Here is a 17,570-nt window from a genome sequence, read left to right as displayed (position 1 = left end):
CTTGAGCCAGCCTGTGACCGCATTTTTCAGTTCCTCCTCATCACCAAAGCGCTGAGATCATACAAAAGTCCTGGAAATTTGTGGAAATTTATCGGAAGGCTCCGAGACTGTAAAAACGTTGATTTTCAAGAACTTTCCCATCAATTCTCTGAACATGTTCATCAGTGACCACTGATGGCCTGCCACTCCTCTCTTCGTCATGAATGTTTGTCCACTTTTAAATGAACGAACCCGTTCACGAACAACTCCTTCACTCATCACACTTGCTCCATACATGGCATAGGGGCCGCGGTGGCTCAGTGGTAGAGCGTTCACCTCTGGTGCTTCGGGTCCAGGGTTCGATCCCAGCCCCCGCCATGTAAACTTTGTGGTGGACAAACACCGTGGTGTGTGGGTTTCCTCAGGGTTCTCCCCGTTTCCTCCCACTTTCTTCATTCCACCATTTCATTCATTACTCATCATCACCGTCTCCTTTAGGCTAACCGGCATAAGCGTGGAACGTAAAACTCAAAGGTTTAATTTTATTTTTTCCATACACGGCACAAAGTTCCCGATGAATAGCTGCTGCCGAATATTGTTTTGCCGTAACAAAACGTATAATAGCTCCCACCTCGCACTTGGCGGGGTTTTATATTGCAGCACACATTTTGAGGCGCTACAAAAGTGGAACTAGTGATCAGACAACTTTCACTATACGACGGCTGAATGCAGACTGATCTACCGCGTACGTTCTTCATCCGACGAAACGTCCTTCAGCGTAAATGTGTATCAGCACGTCGATTTTGTTTGGGCTTGTGGTTGCGGGACCCACCTTTCAATGGTTATTCTTCCAACGATCAAAAATATGATTTTTTCTACTATACATGACCAACAATGTATGTCATGATATACCACTACAAAATTAAACATTTGTTTCATCACACTCTCTGTAGTTATGACCGCGACGGATTTCAGTCTATCAACCTTCATATTATGGCATCAAAAGCCTTTCTCCTCTGCTATAATCCAGATGGACATTTGTCGAAGTTGCATCACTATGTCTTGCACTTCATTGATGTTTTCTTCTGTTGTAGCAGTATTTCAAGGACCATTGCCATATTCATCTTCTTACAATATTTTTGCACATTTAATTTCAGTACCATTTCAGTGTACGATATGAGACATAGCAGATTTCTACAAAGTTACAAATATATTAATTTCAGTTGTCGTTTCCTTATTTAATAAAAGCTTCACTTGGCTATTGACTTATCACTTTTGATTATTCATACACCTCCAGTGAAGGGCAAAAACACGTTGAGACTAGGAATGTGCGTTCAGAGTATAGCCATCAGATATTAGTCGGAATAAACATTCTTGGTCCTAATCAGAATTGTTCTTACTTGTAACTAGCTTCATAATAAGGGTTTGACTACCGCATGATTAAGTGGTTAATCAGACCGTGAGTATGAAGCTAATCACACATATTAATGACCCTCAACAAGGCCGCGTAGCTTACGAGAAATTTGACACGAGAGTGAAACATAGGGATATCTATTCTGTATTATTACTGGCATTATATCAACAGTATTGCCATGCAGGAATGATTTCAGAATATTTTCTACCGAGAAAAAGTTTCTGAAACCATGACTGAGATCACACATATTTGAAAAGCGTTAATTTCGTCAATTTTTCCACACCTAAACTGCTCGATCTGCTCCTTCTTATATACCAACCCATAATTTGTACGGGTTGTGCGCTTCTTAGAGTTTTCTTTCCACTTCGGAATTATTGTTTTATTCAGAATTCATTCTTTCGTCACATTTTCCAAGCTTACAATCAGAACTATCTCGTAAATAAATGGTCGATACTTTTCTGGTATATTCTGTTTTTTTCTTTCTTTCTTTCCCTGTGTTTGTGAACCATTAATTAACAGTTAGAAAGCTTCAGATTTTAATTTGTTAGTGTTTACATGTACGTGTATCATATATGCATTATGTATTGCTAATTATTATAATGTTACATTTTTAATTGTTGATTTCAGGAACTTTCTGAGTGATCTTATAGAGACTGAGCTACCAGAAGAAACTTCGGAAGTGTCTTCCAAACCTGGGGTTCATATACAACCTAAAAAAACTGTAAAAGGATGTACGTCGACAGTTGCAGTGAAGGTGAAAGACTCGCCTGACTCTAAAACATACAGCTGTAGTGATTGCAAAAAAGTGTTTTCATCAAAACCTCTTTTGGATTTGCATTTAGAATTTCACCAGAATGCCATGATGTATAATTGTAGAGAATGTAACATTGGATTTTGTGAAAGAGCTCAATTTGGAAAACATTTACGTGCGCATAAAATTAGACCCTCGAAAAGAATCCCCTTAAAAGTTAGAAGTGAGCAAATTGCTTCAAAGAAATCAACATTAGTGAAACAGTCAGTCTTTTGTTGTTCAACATGTAACAAAACGTTTCCCTTCAAGAATAGTCTTGAAGCCCATTTAGAAGAGCATGAGGAAACTAAACCATTTCAATGTTCTATTTGTGAAACAGCGTTTACGTACGAATCTAATTTCATTAAACACATCAGAGCTCATGGTGACAAAAAGGTTTATGTATGTTCCATATGTAAACAGACTTTGTACAGTCGGAAATTGTACATCAGACATTCGAAAAAACACATGAAAGCAAAAATCACTTTCAAGACGCTCGAAAAGTCATACGAATGTAATATTTGTGGAAAGAAGTTTTTTAATTCAGACTTGTTTCATGCCCATTCAGAACAGCGTAGTGTTCAGGAACTTATATGTCCAATTTGTGAAAAGGTTTTTTGTTTAGAACTGAATTTCAGAATGCATGTAAGACAACATAATTATCACAGGTGTTCGGTTTGCGGTAAAATGTATGGTAAGAAGTCATATCTTCAGAATCATTCAAAGCTTCACGCTAACGGTAAACTATACAAATGTCCAGTATGTTGCGAGGGCTTTAGATTTAAGGGAAAACTGAAGAAGCATTTTAGAATATGTGGCATTGAAATTAAGGCTGTTAGTGTTAAGTAAATACTTTGGTGTTAGGATAGCTTATTATAATTTCTTTTCATGTACACTGTAGGTACGCGTCCAGCACAGCGTGTTCCAAACTTCGTCTTTCATAGCCTCCTTCGCGAGGGAAAAACTTCCTGTAACTTCTTCCCTGCTGTGGGAGCATGCTATAGTTGCAGCCTACCCTAAACGTTTGACATCTTAAAGGACGCCAAAGACTTTATTCGGAATATCCAGTTCCCGACTGGTGTAGCGGATTGACTTCCGTAGCCTACGTTGAAACCTCTTCCATTCTACGTTCACTTTCTTGAAGGTGCATACTGTTTCCTGCAATTTCCTATGCCGAGATGGGTTGTCTGATCTCCCGTAGATTTCATTCCATATCGGCGATCAAACTCACATTGTGTTTTCTCCGAGGATATAGAGGTAACTAACTTCATGCAAAACTCTTGCAGTTTCGCCACCATTTCCTCGTAAACAGTGCTTGTAAAACCTAAATCTCGGTGGTTGGGTAGTGGTAATCTTCAAAAAGGCGACTATTGCATCTTTCATTTGATATATGCTAATTCAATAAATTTTGATAAAGGAAGTAATTTGTAATGCGATTAATCAATTTGAAACAGTTGTTAAGATGTCATATCTGTTGCTATCTAGTTGTCAGGAAATTTTATAACATGAAAAAAGAAAATCTAAAATTAATCGAGGTCTATAAGTTAAAAGTGTCATGTTGTTATGGTAGACTTTTCTGGTGTAGTTCGATAATTTATACGCAGTACAGTATGCGTTTTGTGCCATAAATGTAGAGCCTGTTCGTGAAATACTTTATCAATTATATATTAATTTTTCTGCCATAATCACTGTTTCCCACCTTTTCATGTATATCTCTCATCTAGTGACGTAATTGATGGCATACATTATAATGTAAACTGCTCATCAATATAGTAAAAAGGTTCTCAGTTTGCTCCTTGAAATTATTAGATGGTTCAAAAAATATCAAATTAAACGTGCAATTTTCACAGAAAGTTGTCAGCACACTGTCGTAGTAAATAAAAACAGCTACTGAGTAAAAATTCGATATTTAATGTGATCTTTGAAATCTGTATTTTGGAGAAGACTAAGTACTTTTTGAGTTTACTGATCATCCAGTGAAAATTATCTTTCAAAGTTAAGTAATTATAATAAACTATGTGATGGGAAACAGCGAGTTACGAAAGACAGGACGTGCTATTGAAGTGAGATCCGAAACACTATTCGGGTTTTCATTTAAGACTTACTCCCAGGAAGGTTCGAAGCCGGACGCTCGAGCCATGAGGTCATTGATAGCCTTATGATCACTACCAAATTCTAGTCGTAAGAATTTACTTCCTTTTCTGTTAGTTAACAAAGCTTAAGTTGTACGTAGTGAATATTTATTTAGTGCTTCATTGTAATCTCGTTAGAAAGAGCTGTGGATTATTAAGCAGTTCAAACAATAGCAAACGTGAGAATTATGATATTTTTCGGCCGGTGATGCAGTTTTATTTATTTCTTTGTTTTCCGTCCGTTTTTTTTTTTTTTTTTTTTTTTTTTTTTTTTTTTTTTTTTTTTTTTTTTTTTGCTCTTTGGAAAAATGTAAATGATTAAATCACAAATCCCACCAGAAGTTATAATTAATTTTTGTGTTGCCCCTTTAAGTTGAAAGGGAATTGTGATGGTCTGCATATACTCCAAATGTCCATGTGACTTGCGCGCGGTTTTTTGTGCTCAAGGAAAACTTCTTCAAGAATACATAGTGTTAGGAATTTATTTTTAGACTAAATTGTTGAAAATACTCAATGTGTTATATTAACAACAGCATTTTAAGAGGAATCTTCTATTTAATTTTAGAGGAAGCTCGTATTTCAGAAAAATCACAACAGAGATCAGAATTTTTATGGTTTAAACATTAAAAATAATAATAAATAAAAATGTTTGCTATCAATCTTGTTACGAAGTCCAATAATAAAGTTTCACCGAATTTTCCGAGTCCAATTGACATCATTCGTTAGCATGGTTAGGAGCTTGAGGATAAAGGTAAAAACTGGTTTATATTCTTAGCGTTCATGTTGTTTCATTCGTAAAAACCTTTATCTTCATTAGTGGTGGAAGGTTGTTCCTCATGTGGCCAAGTGCTAATACGCATGCTGTCGGTTCGCGTGGACCGGGTGCGGAATCTAGCCTTTTATTAATCATTATGAAAAAAATGAAATAGCCAAAGTGAAACTTTAATAGAAGACAAGTTGTTGACCTATGCGTACTATTAAATAGTAATAATAATATTTGACTACATTTTCTTACTCAAGCGAATATGTTAAAATACCAAGTTATATTTCAGCAAAACAGACAAACCCTAGTTAACGCTGTACTGTCTCTCACTACGTATACGTCATAATGATGTAATTAATTTTCTTATTGTGACAGAGGAAATAGAATCAAATGATATCCATACATAGATAAAAAAAAAAAAAACTTACGTGTCGTTTATGTTATATAAACATGAAATAAAATTAAGAAAATACGAACGAATGGTCAACGATTATAATTCGTTACTGTATCAGAATTTGTTAGTGTCACATTTGGAAAAGGAAAGAGGTAACCATTAGTATTTTCTCTTTTCCTTTTGGTTTGTATGCAAACTATGTTTGTGAGCCATGCAGTACGGAAGTTTTATCGTGGTTCTTATGTAACTCAATTAAAATGAAGGTATTTATTCATGACGTGCATATTTCTTTTCGACATTGTTCTGTGTCCGTAACGCCTAATATATTATTAAAAGTACAGTATCACCACAGATGTTTTTGAGCCACGAAAGGATGAACGTTCAAACTTTTGGTTCTTAAATCTTTTCTCCAGTTACTTGCGCGCACACAAGATTCTGTAGTAATGTGATTTACTCGAATAGTATGTTTTTGTATTCCAACTTCCGTATCAATGAGTATTCTTCCTAATTCCGTCCCTAGGCATTACGACATAGACAATAAATAATAATATAAACTAATAAAAGTTATTACACAAAGCCACATCAAAAATCAAACGCGTTTAACAAGATCATGTGAATGTAAGTATGAAGGATAAAAAATAAAAAAAAAATAAAAAAAAAGAGAGAGAGAGAGAGAAGATTGTTTTGCTGTAACACAAGTATTGGACACTTAGTACAAACCATAACCTGATTTTCCCAATTAGGACTTACTTCCAAGTGCCAATCATAGTTCGGTATCTTTTTTTTATACGATCATTAAATTGCCTCCACGACATTTAATTAATTTATGAGAGCGCCCTCCCCGCTGTTAACTTACTGTTTAATCAATTCCCTGTGCTTCTAGCTAAGTTTGTCAGAAAGCAAGACTGCAGAAACTTAACACGTACATCCCTTTGAACATGTGTAAGATAATTGACAATCTAGTGAAATAAGATACAGTTTTTCAGTGCCAAAAAGAATCGTGTCTGTAGTAGCTACTAGTTGTCCCAGAAGCTAAGATTTCTTCCTTGAGGAGTGAGTTAAGTATTAATGTAAATAGTGGATTTTCATTTGATTTTCCTTATATGTTCATTGATTTTTGTTATCATATATCTTGTGATATCATCTCAATATTTACGAGCTGGTTTTCAAAGTAAAGGACATTTTGCTGTAAAAAGCCAGTGACTGAAAAAGATGTTTTACACACACTACAAACTTAACCTACTTCTTCACACGGGCATTATTTAAATTCAGACATTTACAACTTTTTTAGTTTTTATGACTTCATTTGAATATTTTAGTAATAGAGTAGTTTAATGCTAGCCAATTTACAGCCACAAATAGCATGATAATAGTAAGTCTATGCTTCTCATATCAGTAGTTTCATGCAGGGATTTGGAAACCTTTAAACAGTAATCCAGACAAATAGACAGTGTCCTAGTAGAGACATCGACATCTATTATTGACACCCAAAGGTGCGGAGGCCCTCATTGTGACACAAATCACTATCTAGCTAAAAATAAATTTGAGAGAGAAACTAAAAATAAAAATAAAAACCCAATTCATAAAAGAAAAAAGTGAAAATAAAAACATCAGGATATATATACAAGTTATAATAAGTAACTAAAAGATAGAGAAAATATAAGATCATGAAACGATTGATTATAATTGAGAGAAAATGGGAAATAATGTCTTAGGATAAGTGGGAAATAATAACACCTGCGGAACAAATAAGTGGAAAAAATCACAGAAGAAGCTAAAAAGATTAGTTTGATAAGTCGCACATTATTATTATTAAGCGGAAGAGTTTAGCTACAACGAAAATTATTGAAAAAGAGACTAGAAATAATTGTGAAAGATAAATAATTGTATGTAAGGGTAGAAACATAAATATAATTAGAAATGAAAGAGATTACTGACATGGTGAAAGAAATATTTTCAAGCACAATATTCTTGATACAATATATATATAGGAAAGAAGTGCTGGAAGAAAACAACGAAGAATTTAATGAAATATTAGCAGCAAGAAAATTAGATAAAGTGTTTAGAAGAGATGATAGAAAGGTAGAAGATTGGAAATAAATTACGCATAGCAAACGAAAGTTTCAGTAGAAATAAGATACAGAAGATAGTCTGTGATTATTATTTTATGTAAATATAAACCTCCCTTTTTGTAAGGTTATCATTTACTAGAACAAATTATTTTTCATGTTAAAGGATAACAGGATAACATCCCTTTAAGTGGCTACTCCGTATCCTTCGTGTGAACATCAATATATGCAAGTCCATTTCAATAACTATCGTATGGTTTTCTATCATCTCTTTGTGATTTCTTACAGAGCTTGAGTAGTGCAGCTCTTTCTTGTAGTTCGAAGGCGCCTTGTTCGAATCCCACGACATGTGTAGTGGTGGACAGCATCGTGTCCTGTGGTTTGAGTTCTCCCGTTTTTTCCCCCACGACCATTTCTGTGCCTTAGCATTTATGGTCTGTCCGTTTGAGCCCATAGAGTTGCATTTGCAAAGAAGCTTGAAGATTAAAATGAAGGCTAAAGTAAGTATTTTCTTGCATAGGAATATACTAATTCAAGTAAGGCACATTTAAAGCAAGATATTTTAAAAAAGAGAAATAATAATACACAATCATTCCCATCCAAAACGTCTTAAGGAAATATTGTAGCATATGTACCTTATAAGAAAAAAGGGATTTAAATAAGTGCGTGAATTATACTTAAACTTTGGGAGAAACTAATTTTGTTCGTTTGTTTCAATCTGATAAGGGTATTGTTTCATGTTTGTGCACTTACCTTGTGAATATGAAAGCACGTGAAAAAGCACTTTGTTTTGATATTATTTGAATCTACAAATCAATTCAATACTATTACTATTGATTTGGAAGCGTTCTCATCTCTGTTGACTCAATCTATACGGATGTCTGTAATTTGGTAATTTAAGTGGTTCTCCAACAAGAAAATAGTATTAAATTCTAATATGTAAATTAACTAGAAGGAAATGCTCAGAAATAACAGTAATAATAATAGTGAGTTGTTTCTTTTTGTTTTGATAGAACGTAATATTTCAATTAATGAGCAATATGTCAATAAACAGTGAGGCCTTAGTTTGAACTAGTAAGTGCTGATCGTAGTACAAACCAATATAAAATAATCAAGATTTTTATCCATGAACATTCGTGCCTGACCACTTTTGTGAGTAAGTATTAAGTGCAATGAGCTAATGAATTTTTTTTCTCTCTCTCTCTCTCTTTCTCTCTCTCTCTCTCTCTCTCTCTCTCTCTCTTTTCTCTTTATTTTTAAAGTTAAAAAATTTACACATTTTTAAATAATTCAATCAGTTAAGCAATGTTTCCTTATTTTTTAAATCATGTCTGTAGATGTTAAAAAAATGTTTCAATATAAATCATAATGGAATGATCTAAATTAATAATTATTATTGTGCAGAATTAAGAATGGTTTATAAGTATTATTCTAGTTATTGAACCTGAAAATTATTGTTATTGTGATTATGAATTTCAGTTAGAAGTAACTGAACTTACTTTACACAGCCTTTTGTCCGTTTCGTACTCTCCTTCATCAAATATTGATTATCTGTAATAGTGTTTGAATGTTAAAATATCAACATATTTTGAGTAATTGTATTGTATATGACTGTTTTAATGGATGAATTAAGAAGGTAAAGATACAAAAAGTAACTGACTGAAATTGAAATGATCTGTGTGTCGTGTGAGTACATATATTTATTAGTTAATCGTTTCTTAAGTTTGCACATATTACCAATAAACGTTTGAACAAACTTTATGCCAAGATCGAATCTCTTGAAGTAGTATTTTATGTATTGTAAAAATATGTTTTAATGGAATGTTTATTTTATCATTGATTGTGTGTGAAACTTATTTATTTGTGTATTTCATTAGGACAAGTGGAGACTGAACTCATTTACTTTGATAAATACCGTTCAGTTTTAAACCAGCCCCGAGGTAGGTATTTCCAATGTAAAACATTTCACAGTTTGGTTCAAAATGTTAGTCATTTGTTCACTTGTTGTGCCAGTCTTGTAGGCGTACGTGTAGCGGATGAATGTGAGAGAATGTGTAGAAGAGGGTGGAGCAGTGGAGATGGTCTTCTATCTCACGTATCTGTACATCAAAGCAGGTTTCAAGTTTGATGTATTGTGTATATATACACTATGTGATCTGGACACCCCCAAAAACATAGTTTATCATATTAGGTGCATTGTGCTGCCACCTACTGCCAGGTATTCACTATCAGCGACCTTTGTAGTCATTAGACATTGTAAGAAAGCAGAATGGGGCGCTCCGCGGAACTCACGGACTTCGAACGTGGTCAGGTGATTGGTTGTCACTTGTGTCAGAAGTCTGTACGCGAGATTTCCATACTCCTAAACATCCCTAGGTCCACTGTATCTGATGTGATAGTGAAGTGGAAACGTGAAGGGACACGTACAGCACAAAAGCGTACAGGCCGACCTCGTCTGTTGACTGACAGAGATTGCCGACAGTTGAAGAGGGTCGTAAAGTATAATAGGCAGACATCTATCCAGACTATCATACAAGAATTCCAAACTGCATCAGGATCCACTCCAAGTATTATGACACTTATGCGTGAGATGAGAAAACTTGGATTTCATGGTCGAGCGGCTGCTCATAAGCTACACATCACGCAGGTAAATGCCAAACAATGCCTCGCTTGGTGTAAGGAGCGTAAACATTGGACGATTCAACAGTGGAAAAACGTTGTGTGGAGTAACGAGTCATGGTACACAATGTGGCGATCCGATGGCAGGGTGTGGGTATGGCAAGTGCCCGGTGAACGTCATCTGTCAGCGTGTGTAGTGCCAACTGTAAAATTCGGAGGTGGTTGTGTTATGGTGTGGTTGTTTTTCTTGGAGGGGGCTTGCACCCCTTGTTTTGCGTGGCACTCTCACAGCGCAGGCCTAGATTGATGTTATAAGCACCTTCTTACTTTCCGTGGTGATTGTATCTTTCAACACGATCGAGCACCTGTTCATACTGCACGGCCTGTGGCGGAGTGGTTACACGACCATAACATCCCTGTAATGGACTGGCCTGCACAGAGTCCTGACTTGTATCCTATAGAACACCTTTAGGATGTTTTGGAACGCTGACTTCGTGCCAGGCCTCACCGACCTACATCAATACCTCTCCTTAGTTCAGCACTCCGTGAAGAATTTGCTGCCATTCCCCAAGAAACGTTCCAGCACCTGATTGAAAATCGAGAGTGGAAGCTGTCATAGGCTAAGGGTGGGTCAACACCATATTGAATTCCAGCAGTACCGATGGACGGCACCACGAACTTGTAAGTCATTTTCAGCCAGGTGTCCGGATACTTTTGATCACATAGTGTATATGTATTGACACATTGCCAAAGTAGAAGTGACAGTGTTGCCATAAAAGCCTGAAAGAAAACCTATAATATTTTATATTTAATATTTTACATACAATTATAATATTTTATTGCAATTTTGATTTTTGCTTTATCTTGTTATTTACATATTTATTATTCTTAGTGCTTTACGTAATTTATGGTTTACTCATTTCTGTTATTATTGTCTTTTTAATTTATTAGTTTCTTTTCACGAGTTGTTCCTATTTCCCATCTTTACTGACCAACTAGTCGTGTGAATTTTATATTCCTACGCTAAAGTCTCTGAAATCAACGTATGAACACTATCACGCCTTCATGCATGGGCGTCTGTGGCGGGGGGACGCATCCCCCCCCCCAATATTTTGAAATACGAAATATTCAATATTTTATTTTAATTTAATTTATTTAGATACTCACTAACAGTTAGATCATTTCCTTTGATGCCCCCCCCCCCAAATTTTACATGCAAGAGACGCCCATGCCTTCATGCCTCCTCTACATATGCTGCTTAAGTTGCTGCTTTCTTCTGTAATATTCCTTCCTACTTTTTTCTTCCTTGTCTAATAAAGCAATAGCGAAAGTTATTCATTGTTTTCCCTCAAGTGTATACTTGATAATAATGTCTGTCATTTTTGAGTCTGTCAGGCAGGCAAATTAGGCTTTCTGTCCTTTCAGGAATAACTTTTTCGTTTTCGCTGTATATTTTATTTTATGACTGATTAATAGAATATAGTTCTCTCTCTGCATGTGTATGTGTATGTATTATATACTATATTATATATGTATGCAATATTTTCAAGTAAGTTTTAAATTATTACTGTTTAGTATCATTTGTACCAAGACTTTTCCAATTTATGGTCCACATATTAGTCACCAAAATGATAAAGAAGACAAAGGTGGTTGTATTTCTTCTTACATGTCAGTTTTTGACCTTGCCATATTTTTCAGATTTCTTGCGTACTGAAAACTAGATTTTATTTGTTGGATATCAGTTTGAAAGTTGGAAGTACAGCAAAAGAGGAAGAAAACAAAAACTTAAAAATGTGCCAGTGATATATCTAGATATTGCTTGTTTCACCAAAGCATTTCATATTAACTTTGCTGGAAGTGCCATTATTAAGATTATACCTAATCTAGTTGTTTTTTAAACTTTCTATTCCACTATGTAATTTGAGTAAGCGAACACTACTAAGTATTTCCGTATTTGAAAAAAATTAAAAATGTGACTTTCTTCTCAGAAGAAGAATGAAGCGACCTAACCAATAATAATGATTAAAGTGACTTATTTTATCTGTTTCTTACAAGGGAAAAATAAATCATTCTGAACTACATCGTAATTTGCCTTGATAAATACTAATAACCAGTATTTATAACAGTGCTTCGTTAAGGAAAATTCGTAAGTTGGAGAAAATTATAGTCTTTCTGCGTTAAGTAAAATTGTACTAAAATTGAAGGGAAGATGTTAGTTATCAAAATAGTGGAGATACATGAAGAAAATATAGCTTGCTTGGTTAGTATGGAGTGTGATCACCTTCGGTCTGTATTATAGGTTGTATTCGTATCGGAATTGAGGCATGCAATTCGTGCGAATCGTTTCCAGAAGTCTAATGGACTATTCTTCGTGCAGTATAGCACTCACTCACGTCAGCGATGACCGGATTTGCTACTTTAATAAAACTGGCCCTAGATGTTCAGCAATGTTTTATGTCGGAGGATAAAACGGGCTAGAAATGTTACAATCCATCCTGATATTTCACAAACCAGGCTATGTGTATTGGCGCAGTGTTCTGTTGAAGGACTTCATTGTCGTTATATAGTATTTGTAGTGAAGAGTGCAGATGGTTAACTAAAGTGTCGAAATATTTGTTGCAGTCATTCGTTCTTTGATACTAATGATAGAATTAACGGAATACCATAAAATTGCTGCCCATGCCAGTATAGATCTCCCGCTGTCCAGGTAGGAAGTAAGCAGTCCAGAACATTCCCTTGCTTTGAGTGTTCACCGTACATAAACCCATTCTCTTGTTGGAGGCAATGTAAATATGACTCTTCAAACAATATTATTCTCATCAGTGGTCACACATTATGTTCTCGATACCATATTTTTCATGCTACCGCGTTGTCTTCAATCAGAAGTTTAGAAATCTCTAACGCACCAATGATGTTTAGCTTATGAAGATCATCATGTATTCGGTTTCATCTTTGACAACAAGAGGGTTTTGGTATGTAAACATTCAGGGGGAAGACTAGAACAAAGGATGATTGTAGACCCAAACTCAACATCAAAATCGTGAGGTAAATGAGAAGCTAGCTGAAGTAGCTGGATCGCGTTTCTACCTTTAGTAGTACAATTAGTCATAATATATTCTTACAGGATCTTCGTCTTGACGCAGGAATAAGAGCATTAATACTAATTTATTAATTTATTTTATATTTTCCTCGCTTATTCTCCTTCCATCATACTTTCTACATCGTCACGCAAAGTACAATGTCTTCTCCAACATTGTTCTGACATCATATTGACTATTTCACTCCTATTATTCCTAATACACTTTATTGGTTTATCTTTCCACTTAGCTAAGTTTTTGCATTGTCCTTAACATGTAAATTTCGGAGAACTAAAGCTCAATATCTTTCGATGTCTTTTCGTAATGTTTCTGTTTCTATTGCATACAATCAAATGCTGTTTGTAACTCCTTCGTGTAACTCTTCATTCAGTAATTTACATAGTGTGCTTCTCATCATTATCATCATTATCGTCTTAAAGAAAAATGAATTGAAATCTTTATGTTTTACGTCCCATGGTTATGCCGGCTAGGCTAAAGGAGACAGTAATGATAAAAAAATAAGATGAAATGAAGAAAGTGGGGGGAAACTGGAGAACCTCGAGAAAACCCACGCACACCATTTCGCACGTTGCTTTATGTTTATCGTTTGTATTTCATACCTTCGTTAATAATACTAACTTCCTAAATATAGAAAACTAGCCAACTATTTTACTTTCTTTACTGAGACTTCTACAATTGTCACAGCCTCAGTCATCTCAGGCACCATTGCTTTAATTTATATATATAAATATATATAAATTTGTTTCAATCTCAAATTATTCTTTATCATCTTTGACCTATATATATATTAGGTTTTCTAGTTCCTATCAAATTAACCTATTCACAGAGGATATGTTGATGTTAGTTTGATGGATCTAGCACGTCGCTTAGTGTAAGCAGAGACATAATAGTTTCGGTACAGGGCATGCTAATACTAAAAGTTGAGAAATGTATTTCCAAAACATGCTAAATCCAAAAATGTCCGACTTTGAATTGAATATGGAAGAGTATACTATGGAACCTCTTACGTTAAATTTTCAAATTATTTTTTGTTAAAACACATTATTTTCTTTGGTAAATTCTGTTTGAAATATCACTTGCTATAGTATTTCAATGTAAAATGATATAGGTTTTTGCGCTTTCTGAAGAATTCTATGAAACGAATTTAGCATGTTTTGGAAATACACTTCTCAGTTGTCAAACTACAGGATGAAATTAATTAAGTTCGGAGCATTTCTAGGACGACACCACCGAAAGTGTATTGCGCAGTTAAGTATCTTGGAGCGGAGCCATATACCGAGACAGTGGGAGGTCGGGTGGTCATTCGTTAAATTGCTACTTGCGTGTCATGTCATGTTAGTGGTTCATGTTGGTTACACGACGGTAGGCAGAGGGTTATCATAACTATCAGCCTCTTCAGTGCCTTCACAACTAATCGAAGTTTTCTTGGAAAGAAGGATAATTCGGCTCGCCCTAACTGACAAGACAGCGTCCACTAATGCAATCAATAGTCACCGTAGTTCTCCAAACACTAAATATAGTAAGCACTCAAACACTAAATAATCGATGGTTGAATATTGATCTACCACCTTGAGGTACTTTCGCTCAGTTTCGCTTGACATATGATCATCGCCAGAAACGTTTTATGTGGTATCGAGAGAGACTGGTGGCAAGGCGAATGAAAGTATTCAGCGATGAGAATAGTACCTTCTTAGATACAGAGATTGTTCTGTTCATGTATGTAAGCTTACAAATGAGAGAGAAAATCTCGTCTCATTCGTCACTGATCTTCATTCAAGGGAATATGATTAGTGTGTTGTGCATTCGTGATGATGTCGGACTTGTCCTTCGACCTTATTTGCACACTTTCTAGTACTTCATCTTCCAGCAACTGTCTAGCGTGTCCCATATCTTTAGACGAACCCCACCGTCCCCGTCTCCTTCAATATATTCTTAAACTTGTCTCTTAGTATTGCATATTCGTTATAATTTCGTTTACTTCATTTTCTTGTTGAATGCCCGAAGTATACAGTTTCTGAACAGTTTGCTACCGTTGTACTTCCATTAAATTCTCCTTTATATAACTTCTTCTCTCCTTTCTCTGCATCTCTTTAAGTCAGTTGCATACTTCCCTGACTTTGTCAATTTCTCTTCTGAATTCACATTCAGCTTTCTGCACATTATTTTACATTCTTCAATGCAACATCGTTGTCATGTTTTTCTTTGCGTTTTTTTCAGAAGCTTCTTCTAATATCCATTCTTCTAAATTGTACCCATGTCTGATAACATCTTTCCCTAAGTCAAGCATGCGTCATCACCGTGGACACTGTTACTCTTGCAGGGTATCTAGCAGTCGGAAATTTGTCTTAAATTAAAAAATTGGTCGGGAAATCGGGGATTTGTAGGGAATTTACAAAAAAAGTCGGGAAATTTAAATTTACGTTTTTGACAATTATTGCTTGAGGTGTACACTTTGTGTCACTGCTTTTAGGTTTGAAAATTCTAATATGATCATTCACAAAATCGCATTTCGCCATTCTTTTGTTTAGAACGCAACTCGTCAGTCATTTGTTTATACACTCTGTAAAGAAAAAATAGCGACACCTCAATTCTCAAACTAACTTACACAGAAAACCATAGTTGCAGCCCGTTAGAAGAGGAATAGAAGGAAATGAAGAGTAGGATAGTTCATTTGCGTTATCTGTGACACCTGTGGTGTAGGACATCGCTTGTCAATTGTTGGTGTATCAGTAGTATTTTCGATAGATGGCACTGAGTGCTTCTCGTAAATTATTGTAGTAAGAATTCTGCATTGCATTTGTGATGTGTAGGCTGAGGTAAATAGCATTTTATGATTGTTCTTTGCTTTCTCATTGTTTCGACAGTGTGTCAAGTGGCAAAATTTTTGTTGTGCAATGTTGTTTGTGTGTGATATTGTTGCTACATGTGGACTGTAAACAAATAAGATGGGTAAGAAATGTGAGTTGTGGCAAATCTCTAAAGGAATAGATGGAATTCTGAAAATCCATCATTCTACGGCAGGAAGAGTAATTCACAAGTGGAAACAGCATAACAAATCGTCCCTTCGTCAACAGTGTGAAAGAAAAAAGAAAGCATCACCCAGAGCAGATTGCTAAATGAAATCACTAGCACCGCAGATTTAATGAGTGATTTCCCCAAAAATCGCTTTTGTAGTTTGACATGATCTTGGAACTGCAGTTACTTGTACAACTGTATTGTCTTGACTGTATGAAGAGGATATTACAAAGAGAAAACCGCGTAGAAAGTCGAAACTGACAAAACACAGAGGACTTCAACATGTAGTTTTATGAGTCGATATGCAACTTGGACTTATGACAACTGAAAGCATGTCGTTTTCTTCATTGAAAAGAAGTTTAGAATATTGGGAAACGGTAGTGGTGTGAAGTTGTGGATACGAACAAGCAAGGAACTTGACAAGGATTTTGTTTAAGAGATTCAAATATTCAGTTACTGAGTGATGATATGGGCATGGTTCACCGTTAAAGACGTCAGAACGACGGATATATGTGAAGGATCGTTTGATGCACGAAAATATCTTCAAATTCTGGTACGTAAAGTTCTTACAACAGCTAAAGATGACTTCTGAAGAAAATATAGACTACTTCCTTTCCCAGGACGATAATGCTTCATATCACCGAGCCAAAATTGTTAATACGTGGTTCAAGAATATGACTATTTAGAGACTCGTGTGGCCTACAAACTCACCCGACATGAATCCAGTTGAAAATTTGTAGATCAATATGAGTAGAAATTTCAATAGACAACTATCTCAAATAGAATGGAATTCAAGGAACAGATAATCCGGGTGTTATTCCGTGATATCGAGGTTGCATTTTGCAATAGCTTTGTTACCAATGCGGGAAGCCCATGGTGCACATACAAAATACTAGTTTGGTGTATCGTACTTCTCGATGTTTGCACACAATATGTCTTACCCTAAAGAAATTCCATTTCTTGTTTTCTGCTATTGTTGTTGATCTTTTTCAGTTTTATGAATTACTCTTCCTACAAACGATTTTGCTCAAAACACACATAGCTACTTATATATGCATATAAATTCACAAAATTCATGTCAAAAGCCTGAAACTCTGGTGCAAGTATTAAGAATGAACTGCTCATTAGGAATATGCCTTGTAATATTATCAGGAATTCATGTAAAAGTTCATATTGATTAAAGTATGTTGAGAAAACCATATTAGAGCAAGTGTCGCTATTTTTTCTTTACAGAGTGTAGTACACGTTTGATAAAAAATAGCTCTGTCTATAATGTAGAGGTTGGTAAGTTTGTTTT

General features: G+C 35.3%; 1 protein-coding gene across 4 annotated transcripts in view; it reads left to right on the top strand.

The window, feature by feature from the left end:
• The window catches only part of LOC145668052 (uncharacterized), a 77,717-nt gene extending 65,478 nt beyond the window's left edge, over positions 1-12,239 (top strand). For all 4 annotated transcript variants that reach the window (XM_081735534.1, XM_081735535.1, XM_081735536.1 and 1 more), the window contains exon 3: positions 2,021-12,239. In XM_081735534.1, the coding sequence (XP_081591660.1) occupies positions 2,021-3,032 (1,012 nt within the window). In that variant the 3' untranslated portion in view covers positions 3,033-12,239. The remainder of the gene's footprint in view (positions 1-2,020) is intronic.
• Positions 12,240-17,570: the final 5,331 nt, after the last annotated feature.

This window comes from Thermobia domestica, chromosome 13 (genome assembly GCF_964235325.1).
Source record: "Thermobia domestica chromosome 13, izTheDome1.hap1.1, whole genome shotgun sequence".
Taxonomy (NCBI): Eukaryota; Metazoa; Arthropoda; class Insecta; order Zygentoma; family Lepismatidae; genus Thermobia; species Thermobia domestica.
Note: the sequence above shows the minus strand (reverse complement) of the source record. Positions and strands in the feature narration are given on the sequence as shown.